This window comes from Carassius gibelio, chromosome B6, assembly GCF_023724105.1.
Source record: "Carassius gibelio isolate Cgi1373 ecotype wild population from Czech Republic chromosome B6, carGib1.2-hapl.c, whole genome shotgun sequence".
Lineage (NCBI taxonomy): Eukaryota > Metazoa > Chordata > Actinopteri > Cypriniformes > Cyprinidae > Carassius > Carassius gibelio.
This window is the reverse complement of record NC_068401.1, coordinates 12,377,989-12,393,682: the sequence shown is the minus strand read 5'-3', so window position 1 is coordinate 12,393,682 and position 15,694 is coordinate 12,377,989. Positions and strand designations below refer to the sequence as shown.

Genomic DNA, 15,694 nt, shown 5'->3' with positions numbered 1-15,694 from the left:
CTGTATTCTATTACTGTGTGCACTTTTATTTTATTTTTATTTTATTTTTTACTTCATCCCAGTGCATTTTTAATAGTTACGGTACAACTTAAGAGTTTATTTAATCCTTACAGAAAATGCAAAAAAGGTGATGATTTTTTTTTCAGCATTATGTAGTTTTATGTGCCTTTTGTTTACTTTAAATATTTTACTAAATAAATACTCTAATAGCCATTCCAGTGTGTTGTTAAAGAAACTGCACCAAAAGACTTTTATTTTTATATGTTGGTATTTTAATGTGGCAAATAAGAATCTACATAACCAGGTAATAGAAAAATATTTACATTTTCCCTGCCTCAAATATACAACAGAATGTAAGAGATTCTCGTGAACGGTTAAACTTTTTGCTCATAGAGATCTTGGTTTAATCGCAGGGTCTGCTCACAACATTGGATAGAAAAGCTTCTTAGACTGGACTGAGGTATGGCTGATAAACTATAAAACATGGAAAAATAGGTCACTTTATCCCTGTGGTCATTTATAGACAAATTATACATGCTCTACTTTCGAGGCTGCCCACCTAAATTTGATTCTCTGTGTGCAAATAGTCTGCACCGGGGAACAAAACACATTGCCTGTGCTTTCTAGTATCAAATAAATAAAAAAATGAAGAAATTAATGTAAAATCTACTTTGGGGTTTCAAGCTATTAATAATACTCTCCAAAACGGACAAATGTGAATTCATACATGAGACAAAACCCAAACAAGCAAGAACTGATCTTTTAAAAAATATATATAAAATTTAAGTGCACAAGAAATCATTTTGTGCTATTCATTAGAGCTTCTATGGAATGCTTGAAAGTATAGGAAAACTGTCACATGAACTACAGTAAGTGCCAAGGTGCGTTTGAATGAGGGTCACTGAAAAAAGCAGATGACATGGACTTGCTGAACAAGAAGATAAAGTACAAAAACAGTAAGTCAAAAAAAGTGGCAACAAATGTCATGGCCTTGAAAGATTCACATCGGCTTTTCACAGACACTTGTTACACAAACGTACATATCGACCATTAACACATCCTGACTTGCTTTTCCAGTTTCCTACCAACGTATTTTCATAGTCCATGTCTTACCAGTAAACTTCGTAACCGAGTCCCTTCAGCTGTTTTTTACTGAGAGACTCTCTTGTAGAAGAGTAGGTAAGGTGTAGAGGTGGTGCATGTCTCGGGGGAACAGGCTCTGAGGAAGTCCTCTTCTTCAAACAGTCTCACTTCGGAGTCATCAAACAGCATCCACTTTCCCTCAAAGTCCAAAAGGTTTTGCAGAGCAAGGTCAAAACACACCTGGGTTCCGTTGCCCATAGCATCAACTCCCTCTTCCTCTGGCTCTTTCTTCACTGTGTTCTGAAGCAAAGAACCGGCAGCACGACTGGCCGAGCCGGGAGCCTTCTCTGGATTGGTTTGATTGCTGTTGCTGAGCTCATAACTGGTGACACTTCTCTGTCCTCCTAAAAGCCCAACACCCTCGGAGGACCTTTTGCTTCCTAATTTGCTGGACATGCTTGTTGCCGTGCTGACTCTGGCCACATTTTGCCCTCTGCCAGGCAAGCTGAAAGACACCTCACCGTCATCGTACTCTGTTTGTGGTACCTCCTCTTTCTTCTGTTTCGTGTCTTCCTCTCGGTCTTGATCTTCATCCTGAGCTTGAAGCCTGAGTGTGGTGAGATGGAGATCCATCATGCGGATGCAAGTGGTGTAGTGGCCGCTGCTGATGGTTACTCCGCTGTGCATGACCACGGCGAAGAGCTCATAGAGATGGCTCTGGTCTGGAGAATCAGGCTGAGTGCACCACTCGTGCAGGGAAAGCTTGAGAGGGGTCTGCAGAGGAGTATTCACCTTGGAAAGGCCAGCATAAGGATCCATCCTAAAGATTGAGGAACATTGTACCAAATTCTTAATGCACATTATAAAATGTGATAAAATAATAAACAATAAAATATTTTGTCTCAAGTTGCTAAACCCTAAACATTTTTACCCTTATTTCTCAGTCTTAATGTTTCCTGTATTTTTTTCTGCTGTAATAAACAATAGAAACAGACTCATGGACAATTCACCGTGCCCTTCAGGGCTTCAATAGTTGAAAGATAAGCACTAAGTAGAGCTGCACGATTAATCGTTAAAAGATTGCAATCTCGATTCAAACACCCAAGCAATCTAATTTCTAAAGAATGATTAATCTATTAAATCTTTGAAAAAGTCTTACTAGAAAATTCTAATCTGCATTCATGCTGCCACTGACACAAAGAGCATGCATGTGTAGGTGAGAAACAGCTTCACAAACACTTTGTCATTGTCTTTTCAATCACAAAATATTATTTCTGTCTTAGTTCCATTGAACTGAGGCGCTAAAGAAATCACGCCTGGTTTTAGATTTCATAAAAATATTTTAACTGCTACTGTATTAAGAAAACTGCTTTTTTGTTTAAAGTGTTTGCAAACCAAATGTAAATGCACTTTTGTTCATATAGCTGTACTTTTTTTTGTAAAAAATAAATAAATATTGTTGCCCAACATACACACACACACATACCTCCATAAGTATTGCAACAGTAAAGATTAAATTGCCTTCGCTGCTGTGGAGTCGAGACATTTGCAAATATGATTAAAAGATGAATATGCGACAAAACTACAGAATGTCCCATTTTATTATTAGGTCTTTCGACACATACCTGTTTTACCAAATAAAAAGGACAGCACTTTGAGTTTATCCCACTATTTGATGTGAGCATAAGTTTTGGAACAATTTAAGGCAGATGTAAAAGATTAAAAGCTAATATTTAGCAACCCATAGACATCACCAGACTCTTGGTCTTATGCTTTGAAATGCTTCTCTCCACAGCCTTTAATGCAGCCAATTCCAACTGTTGCTGGTTTGGGGGAGTTTCGGTCTTTAGTCTCCTCTTCAGATGGTGAAATTAATGTTCAATTGGATTTAAATCTGGAGATTGATTTGGGCAATCTAAGCCTTTAAATTTTTTTGCCCTGATAAAGTCCTTGACTGAACTGGCAAGGTATTTTGGATTATTGTCCTGATCCAATATGAAGTGCTTTCTAAAGAGTTTGGCGACATTTTCTTGAATATTGGTAGCAAAGATGATTTTGTACCCTTACAAATTTTATTTTGCTACTGCCATCATACATAAAGTCATCATTGAAATGAAGTGGTCCTGTTCTAGAGACAGCCATGAATGTCCATGCCATGACACCACCTCTACCAAGTTCTACAGATGAGCTTGTATGCTTAGGATCATTTGCAGTTCCCTTTTTTCTCCACACTTTTGCTTTCCAATCACTTAGATAAAGGTTAATCTTTGTCTCATCGGTCCATCAACTCCGTTCCAAAACTCCACTGGCTCACATTTGTGAAGAATCTTGTCTTTCTATTTTTGGTGCTGATCAGAGGTTTGCGTCTTGCTGTGTAGCTTCTGTAATTCTGTGTCAAATTCTCCTGCGGATTGTAGATTGACAGAGCATCACCCCAGCTTTCTGGAGGTTGATGGTGATTTTAGGGTTCATTTTCACAGCTTTTATGATTTGTCTGTCATCAACTACTGTTGTTTTTCTCAGCCGATCAGGTTGTCGTTGGTTGCTGATGTCACCGGTAGTTTCCAAACTCTTGTCATCATCCAATTCAAGATTTATAATCCAGAAGCAATGGATATAACTGAGAAGACACATTCCCTGCTTTTAAAATCTGAAAAATCAATGCAACAGGACACTGCTGACCACTTAGAAACCTGTGAGGCAACTGTTCCAATACTTATTCTCACATCAGATATGGAGATGAAACTCTAAAAGTGCTTCTAAGCTGGTAAAACATGCGTGTTGAATCACCCAACAATAAAATGTGACATTCTGTAGTTTTGTCTCATATTCATCTTTTAATCATATTTACAGATTTCTTGACTCCACAGCAAACAATGTGTCTTTACACAACATTTTTTTCTTTACAGTTCCAATACTTACTTATACGTTATCAGCCTGGTTTCTTTTATATCAGCCCTGTTTTTAACGGATTATTTGAACGCATACACTTCCTGGATCACTGAACTGAAAACTTCTCCAGAGTATACCAGCTTAAAATGATCTGATCACAAGCAGAGAGGCAAATTTGGGTTAAAGGGTTATAATAGAAAGTGTGCTTCAGTAATTTTGCATTAATTGCATTAAATTATTTTAACGCATCAAGGATTGTAAAATTAATCACGTGTCAACACTGATAGTCCTAAAAAAAAAAATATATAAATATATATATATGTATGTATGTGTATATATGTATGTGTATATATATACACACATATATAAACACATATATATACACACATACATATATATATATATACAAATACATATATTCACATACATATATATATATATATATATATATATATATATATATACACACATACATACATATATATATATATATATATATATATATATACACACACACACACACACACATTATATGTTATACTTATTATACATTTTTTACATAATTAAACACCCATAGACTGCAGCAATTAATATTTTGTCAACCTCTAGAAAATTACACATTATTTTGTTAAGTTCAGAATTGTGATCTCTATTTGAGACCAACAATTTGTGTTTCTCAATCTAGCCAGAATCGTGCAGCTCTGGAACTAAGCATTAATAATCCGTAGAGGATACATACTCAGAGCCATTGGCAGCAAAGCATTTCAGGTGGATTGTGATGACTTCTGGTGTTTTGTCAAACAGAAGACTTCTCTCTGCTTCTGTGTAGTGATGACAGGTCTCACAGAAATATTTGTCTTCACCCATAATCCTCTCCACAGATGCAAATTGAGATATGGCCCACTTTAGAGTTTTCAGCTCAGGCTTGGGATCTGGAGAAACTGAAAAAGGAGGATATAGTTATAAAAATCTAAGCAGCATCCAAGTGTTGACTGATAGCCACAAACAGAGATGGATTCAACACTGTCAAAGTACTCACTCTGAGAACTGTCAGAGTCAGAGGAGATGTTGTCCTTCTCTTGCACAGGTACGCTGATGTCTTGAAAGTCCTCTCTCCGCTCTGTAAAACACTCACATTCCAGGCAGCGTGTCCGCAGCACCAGCTGACCCTGGAACATCCACTTCAGCACATCCAGGCCTGTTTGCTCTAAATACAAAATACAGGCAAATTCTTTAGTTATAGAGATTATTGAATCATTTATTCTGTTGTTTTTGATTAAATCAGTGTGGATGCGATACACTAAACTAAGGGAATTAATTAGGATGTGGGAACAAATTGTCAGTTCGTGGCCATGATAAATAGTACAAAATTAGAGTTGACCAAAAATAATACAAGATAAATAAAAATATAGATGTTTTATTACAGCTCTTCAAATTAATTCCTTGTTATAATTTCTCAGTTTATACCTTTTTACTATTTATATATTTTTCCCATTTCCATAATTTACCATCTTAGTTCCATTATACATATGATCAGTTTGGCCAGTTAATAGTACACATCTTGTATGTTCAAATATTATGTATTATGCAAAATAATTATTTACAGTAGTTTAATTGTAGAATATCTGCATTATTAAAATAATAATAAACGGCTGGAGATTTGGTCACAATTTTGTGTAAAATTACCTTTATTATTTTCCAGAGTCTGTTTAACTTCTTGATTCTCTGAGGTATCCTTCTGCTTCTCTCGGACACTACAATCTGATTTCTCCTTGGTCTCCCCTCTCCCTCCTACATGTGAAGTAATTCGTCCCATGCTACGGAACTTTGAGAAGATGCTAGGCTGCTTCCCAGATGGCTTCAACCAGCCCAGCTTCCCTCTCCTTGTCCTCTTGCCCACCTCTTTTGGGGGACTGTCATTCTTTTCCTCTTCTGTAGTACTCCCTCTGTCCTTCTCTTGCTCTTTTTCTTGCTCCTCAGTTCCATTCCTCTGGTCAGAACTCTCTGTGGTTATGTTGCTGGACGATTTTCGTTTTGAGCGGGTCATAGGCACGTTTCCCTCATTTTTCTTTGATTTGCTTTGAGATTTTGGCTTTTTCTTAGCATTGCCTGCTTCTGTGTCACTCTTCCTCTTTCCACTCAACTGGCCATCAGAGCTACCATCATCCTCTTGGTTAGACTCCCCCATTCCATTGCTCATTGTGCTGTCCTTCTGGTTGTCTGTTTGCTCTTTTTTAATATTGTCACAGGCCTCCTGGATGTTAGCTAGAATGCACTGCAGCACCTCCTGTGCATCATGCTGCAAGTAACCCTCATACATTGGATTAAGCTGCCTGCAATGGAGAAATCAAACCGGTTTGTTTGGAAACTCATTAAAGCCAAGGCAACAGTGAAAAAACTCTGAGAGGTTTAAATGTCTTTTCAGTTTTGCTGAATGATGCTCTGGCCCACAGCATTACCTGAGCGTGTTAAGCAGCTTGCGAGGTGGTGTAGCAAGCTCTCCTTCACTGTATTTTTCCGGGTTAAGCAGAAAGCTGGATTGCAACTGCTCAACAGAAGAGATGATGCTGTGGAAACTACCCAGCAGCTCCATGGGAACAGGTAGGGTGTTCTCACCCATGTCCCCCTGATAACATAAAAATAATAAATTATAGTAAAGGCGACAATTTTAATGTGACAAACTATTCTATACATTTATTCAATTAGAAGCTAAATTTTAGGATGACTTTTTCCCTACACTGAAGCTATTCATACTGATATATGATGAGCATAATCAAGGCAAAGGAAAACACCTTTTAAAAGATTAAATTTACCAACCTCATTTTTGGCACCATCTTCTTGCTGTTTGTCTTTCAGCTTAGCCAACTGACACAACGATTTGATGGCCTCTTTAAAACCAGGACAGTAATATAAGACCTAAAATTTGTACGAAGGGTAAAACATTTTGATCAGTGGGATCCAAACTACTGTACTGTAATTTAATATATATATATACACACACACTGTGATTAATTACATTTAGTAATTTAACAGATGCTTTTATCCAAAGCGATTTATAAATGAGGACACTGGAAGCAATCAAAAACAGCAAGAGTACTATAACACGTCTCAGTTAGCTTAAACACAGTACACACAGCAAGGGCTTTTAAATAATATAATAAATAAAAAGAAAACAGAAAGAACAGAAAAAGAATATAGCAAGCTAGTGTTAGAGTTCGTTTTTATAATTGTATAATAAATAAAAAGATAATAAAATACAAAAAGATTAGAAGGGTAGTTAGATTTTTTTGTTTAAAGAATAGAATTAGAATAGTGAATGCCGATTAAGGATTAATCGGATTAAGCTGATTCCTGAAGATGGCTAAGGACTCAGCTACTCGGATTGAGGTGGGCAGGTCATTCCACCAGCAGGTATAAAAGCAATGTAAAAGTCCATAAAGTGACTTTGTGCTTTATTGGGATGGCACAATCAAGCAAGAAAATAATTATGATTATATACAGTAGCTAAAATTTCAACCTATTCCCCTGTGGTGTCCTGTCTGATTGTTGTCAATAATACATGATAAGTGGCTAAAATGAACAGTATACCTGAAGGATGCTGTTCAGATAGCAAGTGTTCCCCAAATTATTAAACCCAATGAAGGGGACCAGGCTCTCACGCTTCTCACAAGTGAGAGGAGATGAAGGGCAAGGCACTGACACAACCTGGTCATGACTTAAGAGAGAACAATTAGGAAAAATGAATATGGTATTTTCAAACATAATCTGTATTAAATAGCCTAATAACATAATTCCATACTTCGTAGTCTCTTCTGGTTCTGCAGTGCCGTTGTCTTCTGCAGGGGTCTCTGAGAAGTCCAAGGCTCTTTTGGTTTCCTTCTTCTGGAAGAACTTCAGAGACAGTTTGCTCTTCTTCACAGGACTGCAAACTGCAGCCACCACTCCACCTTCATTATGCAGTCCGGGCATTTTAACTATTCAATACAGAAGATGAAAGAGAAACCAAAGCAAATGTAAAAACAAAAAACAAACAAACTAAATCAAAACATTCACGATCAGCCACGAAACGCGGGAAAGCATTGGCTCTGATGTGCCCTAGAAAGCAACAGAAGCGTTTTCTGCTAAGAATGTCTTTAGCTATCAACTTTTTTATTTATACATTAAAGGCTAATATTTGCGTCATAGGCTCTCTCGAGACTCGTAGTTTGATCATTTTAATTCGTATGCATGAAGACACATAAGTATATAGCAGTGTAGCTGAGTAACTGAACGTTAGCCGCCCAGCCCACACAACATGAGCTGAAAGAGTAACGTTAACTTAACGTTACGTAATAAAAATAGAACTGCGTTAAATTATCTTACCTACGGAATCTTATAATGCACGCGTAACATTTTCGCATTCAAAGGTACGCGGTTTCGTTTTAAATATAACGTTACACAAACTTGACAACCGCGTCTGCTCTGCTGTAGAACTTGGCGCTTTTTCCACGACTGAGACATCTCCGCTAATGCCTGAACAAAAGGAGATGGTCGAAGAAATTCTGTGTAGTTAAAGAAGTAGCACTGTCGCGATTTTTATGATTAAATACGTATTTTTGTTTACGCTTTTTTTACATGAATAAAAGTAAATATATTATTGCAGGCATAAGTTTGGACAACTATGTCATCTGACAAGCGGATAGACTGCCCTGAGATCAGTAATGTGATGCAAACGCCTGACGGTTAGGGTTTGTGAACTGAACAGAAGGCTGATTCTGGATCAGTGTTAAATAAGGAGCTTCACGTGAAACGGTCTTATTTACTTATAAATAAATCGATTCTTTGGTTAAAATATTTGTTTTTTTTTCTTTCCAAAACATCATAACGGCATGTCTTTAAAACGGTATTCAAAGTTATCTCAAACAGAGGACGATAACGAGGAATTCATTGTTGTTTAGGACGCAACGTTAGTGCAAGAAACTGCAACGGTCCTCTTAACAAAAACATTTAAAAAAAACTATAAATTCAAGCTTGCTTTTTTATTCTAAAATAATAAATAAAAATTACAAAAAATGCTTGTTTTATCTAGGTGTTTTTATTATTATTATTACAAAAAGTATGTACAAAAATAATTTCTTACCTTTCACCAGTAGATGGACATCAAGAACAGTGCATGATCAATGGGACGTTAAATCAACAATCAGCATCGGGGGTGTTTAGTCCTGCTCCTGGAGGGCCACTGTTCTTTAGAGTTCAGCTCCAACACCTGTGTCAGCTAATCAAGGTCTTACTAGGCATAGAAACTTCATTTGTATCCGCTTAGAATTTTTTTTTTATAAACTTAAGCTGAGCGGGGTATTAAGTTTAAATCGAATAAAACTGCCTAGGACACATCTCTCAGAAAAACAGATTCTTAACCATTATGACGCAATATTCTTTAGAATGTTCGATGAGCTTAAAGGGGGGGTGAAATGCTATTTCATGCATACTGAGTTTTTTACACTGTTAAAGAGTTGGATTCCCATGCTAAACATGGGCAAAGTTTCAAAAATTAAGTTGTACATTTGAAGGAGTATTTTTGTTCCCAAAATACTCCTTCCGGTTTCGGAAAGTTTTTTTCGAGTATGGCTCTGTGTGACATTAGATGGAGCGGAATTTCCTTATATGGGTCCTGACGCACTTCTGCCAGAAGAGCGCGCGCTCCCGTATAGCGAGGCTGAGCAGCACAGACTTTCACTGATCAGAGCGAGAGCGTCGCGAAAAGTCACAAAAGAAGTGTGTTTTTGGTTGCCAGGGCAAGACAACCCTGCACAGATTACCAAAAAAAAAAAAAAAAAACAGCATTAAGGGACCAGTGGATGGAGTTTATTTTTACAGAGCATCAACGGAGTGCATTTCGAAGATGCTTGTTCACAAGGCCCAGTTTGACGACGGATTTGCGTATCGTTTATTTCTTAAGGATGATGCAATCCCAAGGAAAAAGGGTCACGATCGTGTGTTGGAACCGCAGGCGGTGAGTAAAACTGCCTCAAATATCTCTGCCTCCTTGTTAGTGCGTCCCCTCCCATGCCAGAGACTCAGGTTCGAGCCCCGCTCGGAGCGAGTCGTTGCTGCTGCTGCTTTCGTTCAGTTTCAGCCTCTGGATCTGATTCTGGATCATAAATAAACGGCTGAATCTGACTGTAAGCCATGGTTTGTTTTGGATGATGGGTTTTCCCTCACGGTAATGTCACAGCTTCCACATGCTCTCAACGCAAAAGCCTATTCGCGCTCGTGATTCTTTAGCTCCGCCCACACGTCACGCCTCCAGCCGGTCGTGTTTTTCCGGGAAAAATCGGTACAGACTATCTTTCTCTTATGAATATAATAAAACTAAAGACTTTTTGGATTTATGAAGGACGCAGTACTACTCTATATGTACTCAAGATTAACAGGATATTGAGTGAAAACGAGCATTTCACCCCCCCTTTAAATTTGAGTACAAGCGAGATTGGAATTTGTAGCGAGTTGGCGAGAGATGGTGAGTACACCTTGGATATGGGGATTTTTCATCTAATCAATATTTTCAATATTTTTAGCAGGAATATTATTGTATACATTGAGACAATATTATTGTCTCAATTTATGCATTGTTTAAATATGCACGGTACAATTAAATTTAAAATAAATAAGCATAGTGGTGGTCTTTGAGGAGTTTGTCGGAGAGGCTGGTAAATTATTAATTATGCTCCCATGCACAAATTATATCCTCCGATGCCTTAAAATAGTTGAGATAATTAATCATGCATTATAAAATCTGTCCTATAACTTTATAATCTCAAAAATGCACTCTCAAAAAATAAAAATCTGAGACTGTGTAATGCTGAACAACCAAACGTTTTATTAAGATTATGTACATTAGTATTTACATTAACAAAAATACTCTGCCACAAGGAAACAAATCTTAAAAAATAAATCAAATAACCTTTTTCTATTATAAACACTATTTACCCTCCAGTACACTCACGTTTATGTTGACTGCAAGATTCTAAGTAAAGGTACAGGCTAATTGACATTCAGTTACTTGCTAACGTAGCATTCTATCATCCTGGGTAATACTATCACCAGTTAATACTATTTTCCACTGAATATGCATTTGAAAACCTGGTCAGTCACTACTGCTAGTTTATTTGTGTGGCTAGCTAGTTATTTTGCCTTCTTACACTCTGACTCTGCTTTATGAAAAAGCTTCTTATGTCCCCTTTCTTCTTCTTGGGTGGCATCTACAAAGTACAAAAAGGGGCAAAAAAAATAAAATAAATAAATAAACCCGGAATATTAAAATGTTTTTACGCTGGCCTTTGTATGTGGCAGAGAGACAGCCCTTGTAATTTACCGTCGGCGTCGTCTACATGCGCGCGCACACAAAACACCCGCCCGCTGCTAGTGCAAGCACAAAAGTAGTCCCGGCCCGCGCGTGTAGCCTGTCAGATACCCCGCCGCCAATCAAATTACGGCGTTTCTTGTACTGTCATCGTCCTGGCCGTTAGAATCAATCCATATAGCAGTGCAAAGATCCAAATAGCAGTTCAAAGGAGCTTGCTAAATATTGGTGGGGACAAATTTGTCATCTCAAAATATTGATAGGGACTAGTACCTAGCGTCCCCCCCTAAACCTACGCCCATGCTTATCCTCCTTTTTTCCCTCTGATGAACCACCACTGGGCATAGCACAGCCTTAAAAAAATTAATCTGCTTTTATTTGTTCACCTCTTCTCTCTCTTTCACTTACAGTGTTTCACAGATACAGTTGATTGTTTCAAAAACGTCTGAAATTATACACTTTTTTTGGTTAACTTGTCTTACTTACTTACATCAAAGATGCTTATCCAAAAAACAGAAACCTTCATCCCATTTGATGAGCATGAGGAGCTCATCACAGCCCTCCTTGCAGAGCGGTGGTGGGCAGTAATGGAGGTCGAAGACCACTTACGCTCCTCATGTGAGAAGGGTGAGTTTGGGGACCTCTCTACAGACCAGGAAATAGAGGCCCCACAAGCAGCACCTGTTCCTGTCAGCTCCACTCAGGAACTGCCCGTGCATTCCAGGATCCTAAAAGGACCAGTTGTTCCCAACTGGTTCCAACAGGAAGTGCCTGTGTCTTCCAGGACCCCAAAAGGACCAACTGATCCGGACAAGTCTCAATGGGAAGTGTCAGTACTTTCCAGGAACCTGCAAGGAGCAACTGTTTCTGACGCGTCCCAAAAGCAAGAACTGTGCCAGCTAGGCCTCCATGGAGGCAGAAACTGTGGGTCCCTGAAAATATGAGGCAGTATCTGACAAGGAAATCCATCTTAACATCTTTGCCTATAAGGCAACCTATGGGATGACCTATAGCTGCAGTATCCTTTGTGCAAGCACCTGTGCCTGCTGCGTCTCCTGAGGAAGCACCTGTTCTGGCCAGAACCCTGCAAGGAGCAACTGCTGCCAATGGGTCCCTACAGGGGGCACCAGTTCCTGCCAGGCCCTCACTGTGCAGAAAATTAAGGGTCCCTGAAACCATGAGGCAGTATGTGACAAGGAATATAATTTTAACGCCTTTGCCCCTAAGGCAACCCATGGGACGACCTACATCTTCCAGGACACCTGTTTCCACTGCATCCCCTGAGCAATCTCTGTCTGTTGCATACCCTGAGGATGCACCTGATCTGTCCAGGACTCCTGAGGATACACCTATGCCTGGTGTGTCTCCTAAGGCAGCACCTCTTCCAGCCAGTTCACCTCTGAAGTCATCTGTGCTTGTTGCATACACTGAGGAGGCACCTATACTCACCACCTCCCCTGAGGGAGCACCTCTTCCAGCCAGATCCTCTAAGGGAGCACATGTGCCTGCAGCGTCCTTGGAAGCAGCACCTGTTCCTGTCAGCTCCAATCAGGAACTGCCTGTGCCTTCCAGGATCCTAAAAGGACCAGTTGTTCCCAACGGGACCAAACAGGAAGTATCTGTGTCTTCCAGTACCCCAAAAGGACCAACTGATCTGGACGAGTCTCAGTGGGAAGTGTATGTGCTTTCCAGGAACCTGCAAGGAGCAACTGTTACTGACGGGTCGCAACAGGAAGCACATGTGCCAGCTAGGCCTCCATGGAGGCAGAAACTGAGGGTCCCTGAAAATATGAGGCAGTATCTGACAAGAAAATCCATCTTAACATCTTTGCCTATAAGGCAACCCATGGGACGACCTATACCAGCAGCATCCTATGTGCAAGCACCTGTGCCTGCTGCGTCCCCTGAGGAAGCACCTGTTCTGGCCAGAATCCTGCAAGGACCAACTGCTGCCAATGGGTCCCAACAGGGAGCACCAGTTTCTGCCAGGCCCTCACTGTGCAGAAAACTAAGGGTCCCTGAAAACATGAGGCAGTATGTAACAAGGAATATCATTTTAACGCCTTTCCCCTTAAGGCAACCCATGGGACGACCTACATCTTCCAGGGCACCTTTTCCCACTGCATCCTCTGAGCAACCTCTGTCTGCTGCATCCCCTGTGGAAGCACCTGTACCGGCCAGGTCCAATGAGGGAGCACCGATGTCCTGTGCATCCCCCAGGGAAATACCTGTACCCCCCACATCTCCTGAGGGAGTGCCTGTGCTCTCTGCATTGCAAGAGGAAGTACCTGTGCCTGCTGGTTCCTCTGAGGGAGCAGCCGTGTCTACTGTTCCAGCCAGATCCTATGGGGAATCCGCTAGACCCATCAGGTCCCACAAGAGAGCACACAGACTTACCACATGCCCACAGGGGTCACCTCAGAAGAGGTCATCCCCATGGAGCAATGAAGCTTCAGTAAGTCCCTATATCTCTTACTTTAACTTTTCAAGTTAGAGGTTAGAGAGTTTGACTCCTAACCCTGGGGTTGTGGGTTTGAATCTCAGGCTGGCAATACCACATATGGGTCACCATACTTGGCTGAATGTCACTCACTTCACTAATATAATCATTATTCCACAATGATATGCCTTTAGATTTTGTCTAAGAAGCTCTCGACCTGCTTGTGCATTACATTATGATACATTATTTCTTTCAACAGGACAAAGTAGGCATGGTTCAGCTTCCTCCACTGAAAAAAAAACAATGTATGAAGGAAGACTGCACAGCCTTTCCAAGTTCTCAGCACAATCTGAAGAGGCTGTGCCCATGGACCATTGGAGACTCTGTAAATCTCTCCTATTTGTTATTTAGATTTTCAGATTTGTTAAAATAACGTTATTTTAAATATTTTCTATTATACTTAAATATAAAGTTATGTCTTAAGACTATGTCTAAAAGCTCTTATTAAACCTGCATGTGCATTACATGTCTGTTTTTTCAACAGGATGATGGAGATGTGCATCAGCCTCCTCCACTTAAGAAACGATGTGTGAGAAAAGCCCAGTACCTAAATAGCACACCTGTAAAGGTTAGAGCCTCCTGTCTCTCATTTTTACTTTAAAATAATAATAATAATAATAATAATAATAATACAATAAAAAAAATAAAAATAAACCACTGGATCTCCTGTTTTAAATTCCTTGTATTATATTTCAGTACACATTTCAATATATGACAAGTGTCACACTTTTACATTTTTTAGACCCCTGCATGTATAAAGGTAAAAGTGATATGTCTTTTTCCCTTCTTACCATTTACTAAACCTATTTTTTTCTGCTTTCTCAACAGGATTGTGTACGTCAGGGATTTCCACATCAAATGAAAGAGCATCAAATGAAAAAAGGACCTTGACTTTGCACTTTGCTACTTTGCACTAATGTCACAGTGCCAACATTGAGTTCGCAAGGTGGTGCAGTGATCAACAACTGAAATCACACTTCAAGGCACTGATAACTTCCATAAAGCTTGTCTGACTCTAGTGTGTCTGGGTAAATTTTGTCATGTTATCTCACATAAAGAACCAACAGTTCTGTTTGCATGGTAGTTATGATTCAAAACCAAAACTCTTACTAAATAATTCACTCACTGTTTAATACTGTCTGTTCTTAGTACCCTGAAAATATTCTGTGATTATACTACGCATTATTAAATTTAAATCAGATATATTTGTACATTTTATACTATTTATGCCATACAGTGACGTGTGATGGCAAAGTAGATATAAAACGGTTTCTGACAGGTTAAAAATATAAAAGAAACATTGAGTTCTTCATCTGCAATTTTTTTTCCCGGATGACCTCGGTAGCCCCACGTGTGTGCTTTTATATGCAAAATGACATAAGGCTTTCAGTATTAACAAAGCCTGCAAAGAATGTGACGACTGTGTTTTAGGCCTACTGTATAGTTCAATAAACAAATAGTCTGATATAGTTTAGACTAGGCAACATTTACTCACAATAGTCGTGTTTTGCTCCTAAACGATTAGTGTTTTTAATAAACCGATGTTCTTTCTATTTGTCCTACCCTGTCAGATATTGCTATATCCCATTAAAACAGTGGGTAGTATACAATTCGACAATGAAAAATGCGACTGTAAATATATGGTTTATTAACATCTACATTTACCATCACCCCTAAACCTACCCTTACAGTAATGCAAATATAGTAATTATGTGTTATAATATGTTGTTCTAGCTAGAAGGGATAGAGCTACAGGAAACCAACAATAAATATTATCTTTGTACCTATTATATTGTTTTTTTTTTATTTAATTTTATTAAAGTCTACACCTACATCAACCCTAAACCTACACTTACAGTAATGCAGATACATTAAAT

At 39.0% G+C, this 15,694-nt stretch overlaps 2 protein-coding genes across 3 annotated transcripts; one reads left to right on the top strand and one right to left on the bottom strand.

The window, feature by feature from the left end:
- Window positions 1–249: 249 nt before the first annotated feature.
- Window positions 250–9,393, bottom strand: LOC127959229 (ubiquitin carboxyl-terminal hydrolase 1-like). 2 transcript variants are annotated; one of them, XM_052558278.1, is made up of 9 exons: window positions 9,095–9,393; window positions 7,775–7,949; window positions 7,564–7,690; window positions 6,793–6,891; window positions 6,435–6,601; window positions 5,662–6,308; window positions 5,015–5,182; window positions 4,715–4,916; window positions 250–1,903 (listed from the first exon to the last, which is right to left on the bottom strand). In XM_052558278.1, exons 2-9 carry the CDS (start codon window positions 7,942–7,944, stop codon window positions 1,150–1,152), a joined length of 2,334 nt encoding a protein of 777 aa, XP_052414238.1. In that variant the 5' UTR covers window positions 7,945–7,949; window positions 9,095–9,393; the 3' UTR covers window positions 250–1,149. The 2 variants fall into 2 exon arrangements, with proteins under 2 accessions (XP_052414238.1, XP_052414237.1); XM_052558277.1 differs by lacking the exon at window positions 9,095–9,393 and adding an exon at window positions 8,338–8,491.
- A 2,511-nt stretch (window positions 9,394–11,904) lies between these two features.
- Window positions 11,905–15,649, top strand: LOC127959048 (mucin-17-like). The gene is made up of 5 exons (XM_052558045.1): window positions 11,905–12,241; window positions 12,331–13,772; window positions 14,017–14,142; window positions 14,302–14,385; window positions 14,646–15,649. The coding sequence occupies exons 1-5, from the start codon at window positions 11,905–11,907 to the stop codon at window positions 14,706–14,708; spliced, it is 2,052 nt and encodes a 683-aa protein (XP_052414005.1). The 3' UTR covers window positions 14,709–15,649.
- Window positions 15,650–15,694: the final 45 nt, after the last annotated feature.

Coding starts and splice junctions, on each gene's coding strand:
- LOC127959229 (XM_052558278.1), bottom strand. CDS start 7,944: ATGCCCGGACTGCATAATGAAGGTGGAGTGGTGGCTGCAGTTTGCAGT. Junction 6,892..7,563: donor ATCTGAACAGCATCCTTCAG/GTATACTGTTCA, acceptor TACAAATTTTAG/GTCTTATATTACTGTCCTGG. Junction 6,602..6,792: donor AAGATGGTGCCAAAAATGAG/GTTGGTAAATTT, acceptor TTATGTTATCAG/GGGGACATGGGTGAGAACAC.
- LOC127959048 (XM_052558045.1), top strand. CDS start 11,905: ATGGAGGTCGAAGACCACTTACGCTCCTCATGTGAGAAGGGTGAGTTT. Junction 12,242..12,330: donor CCTCCATGGAGGCAGAAACT/GTGGGTCCCTGA, acceptor GATGACCTATAG/CTGCAGTATCCTTTGTGCAA. Junction 13,773..14,016: donor CATGGAGCAATGAAGCTTCA/GTAAGTCCCTAT, acceptor TTCTTTCAACAG/GACAAAGTAGGCATGGTTCA.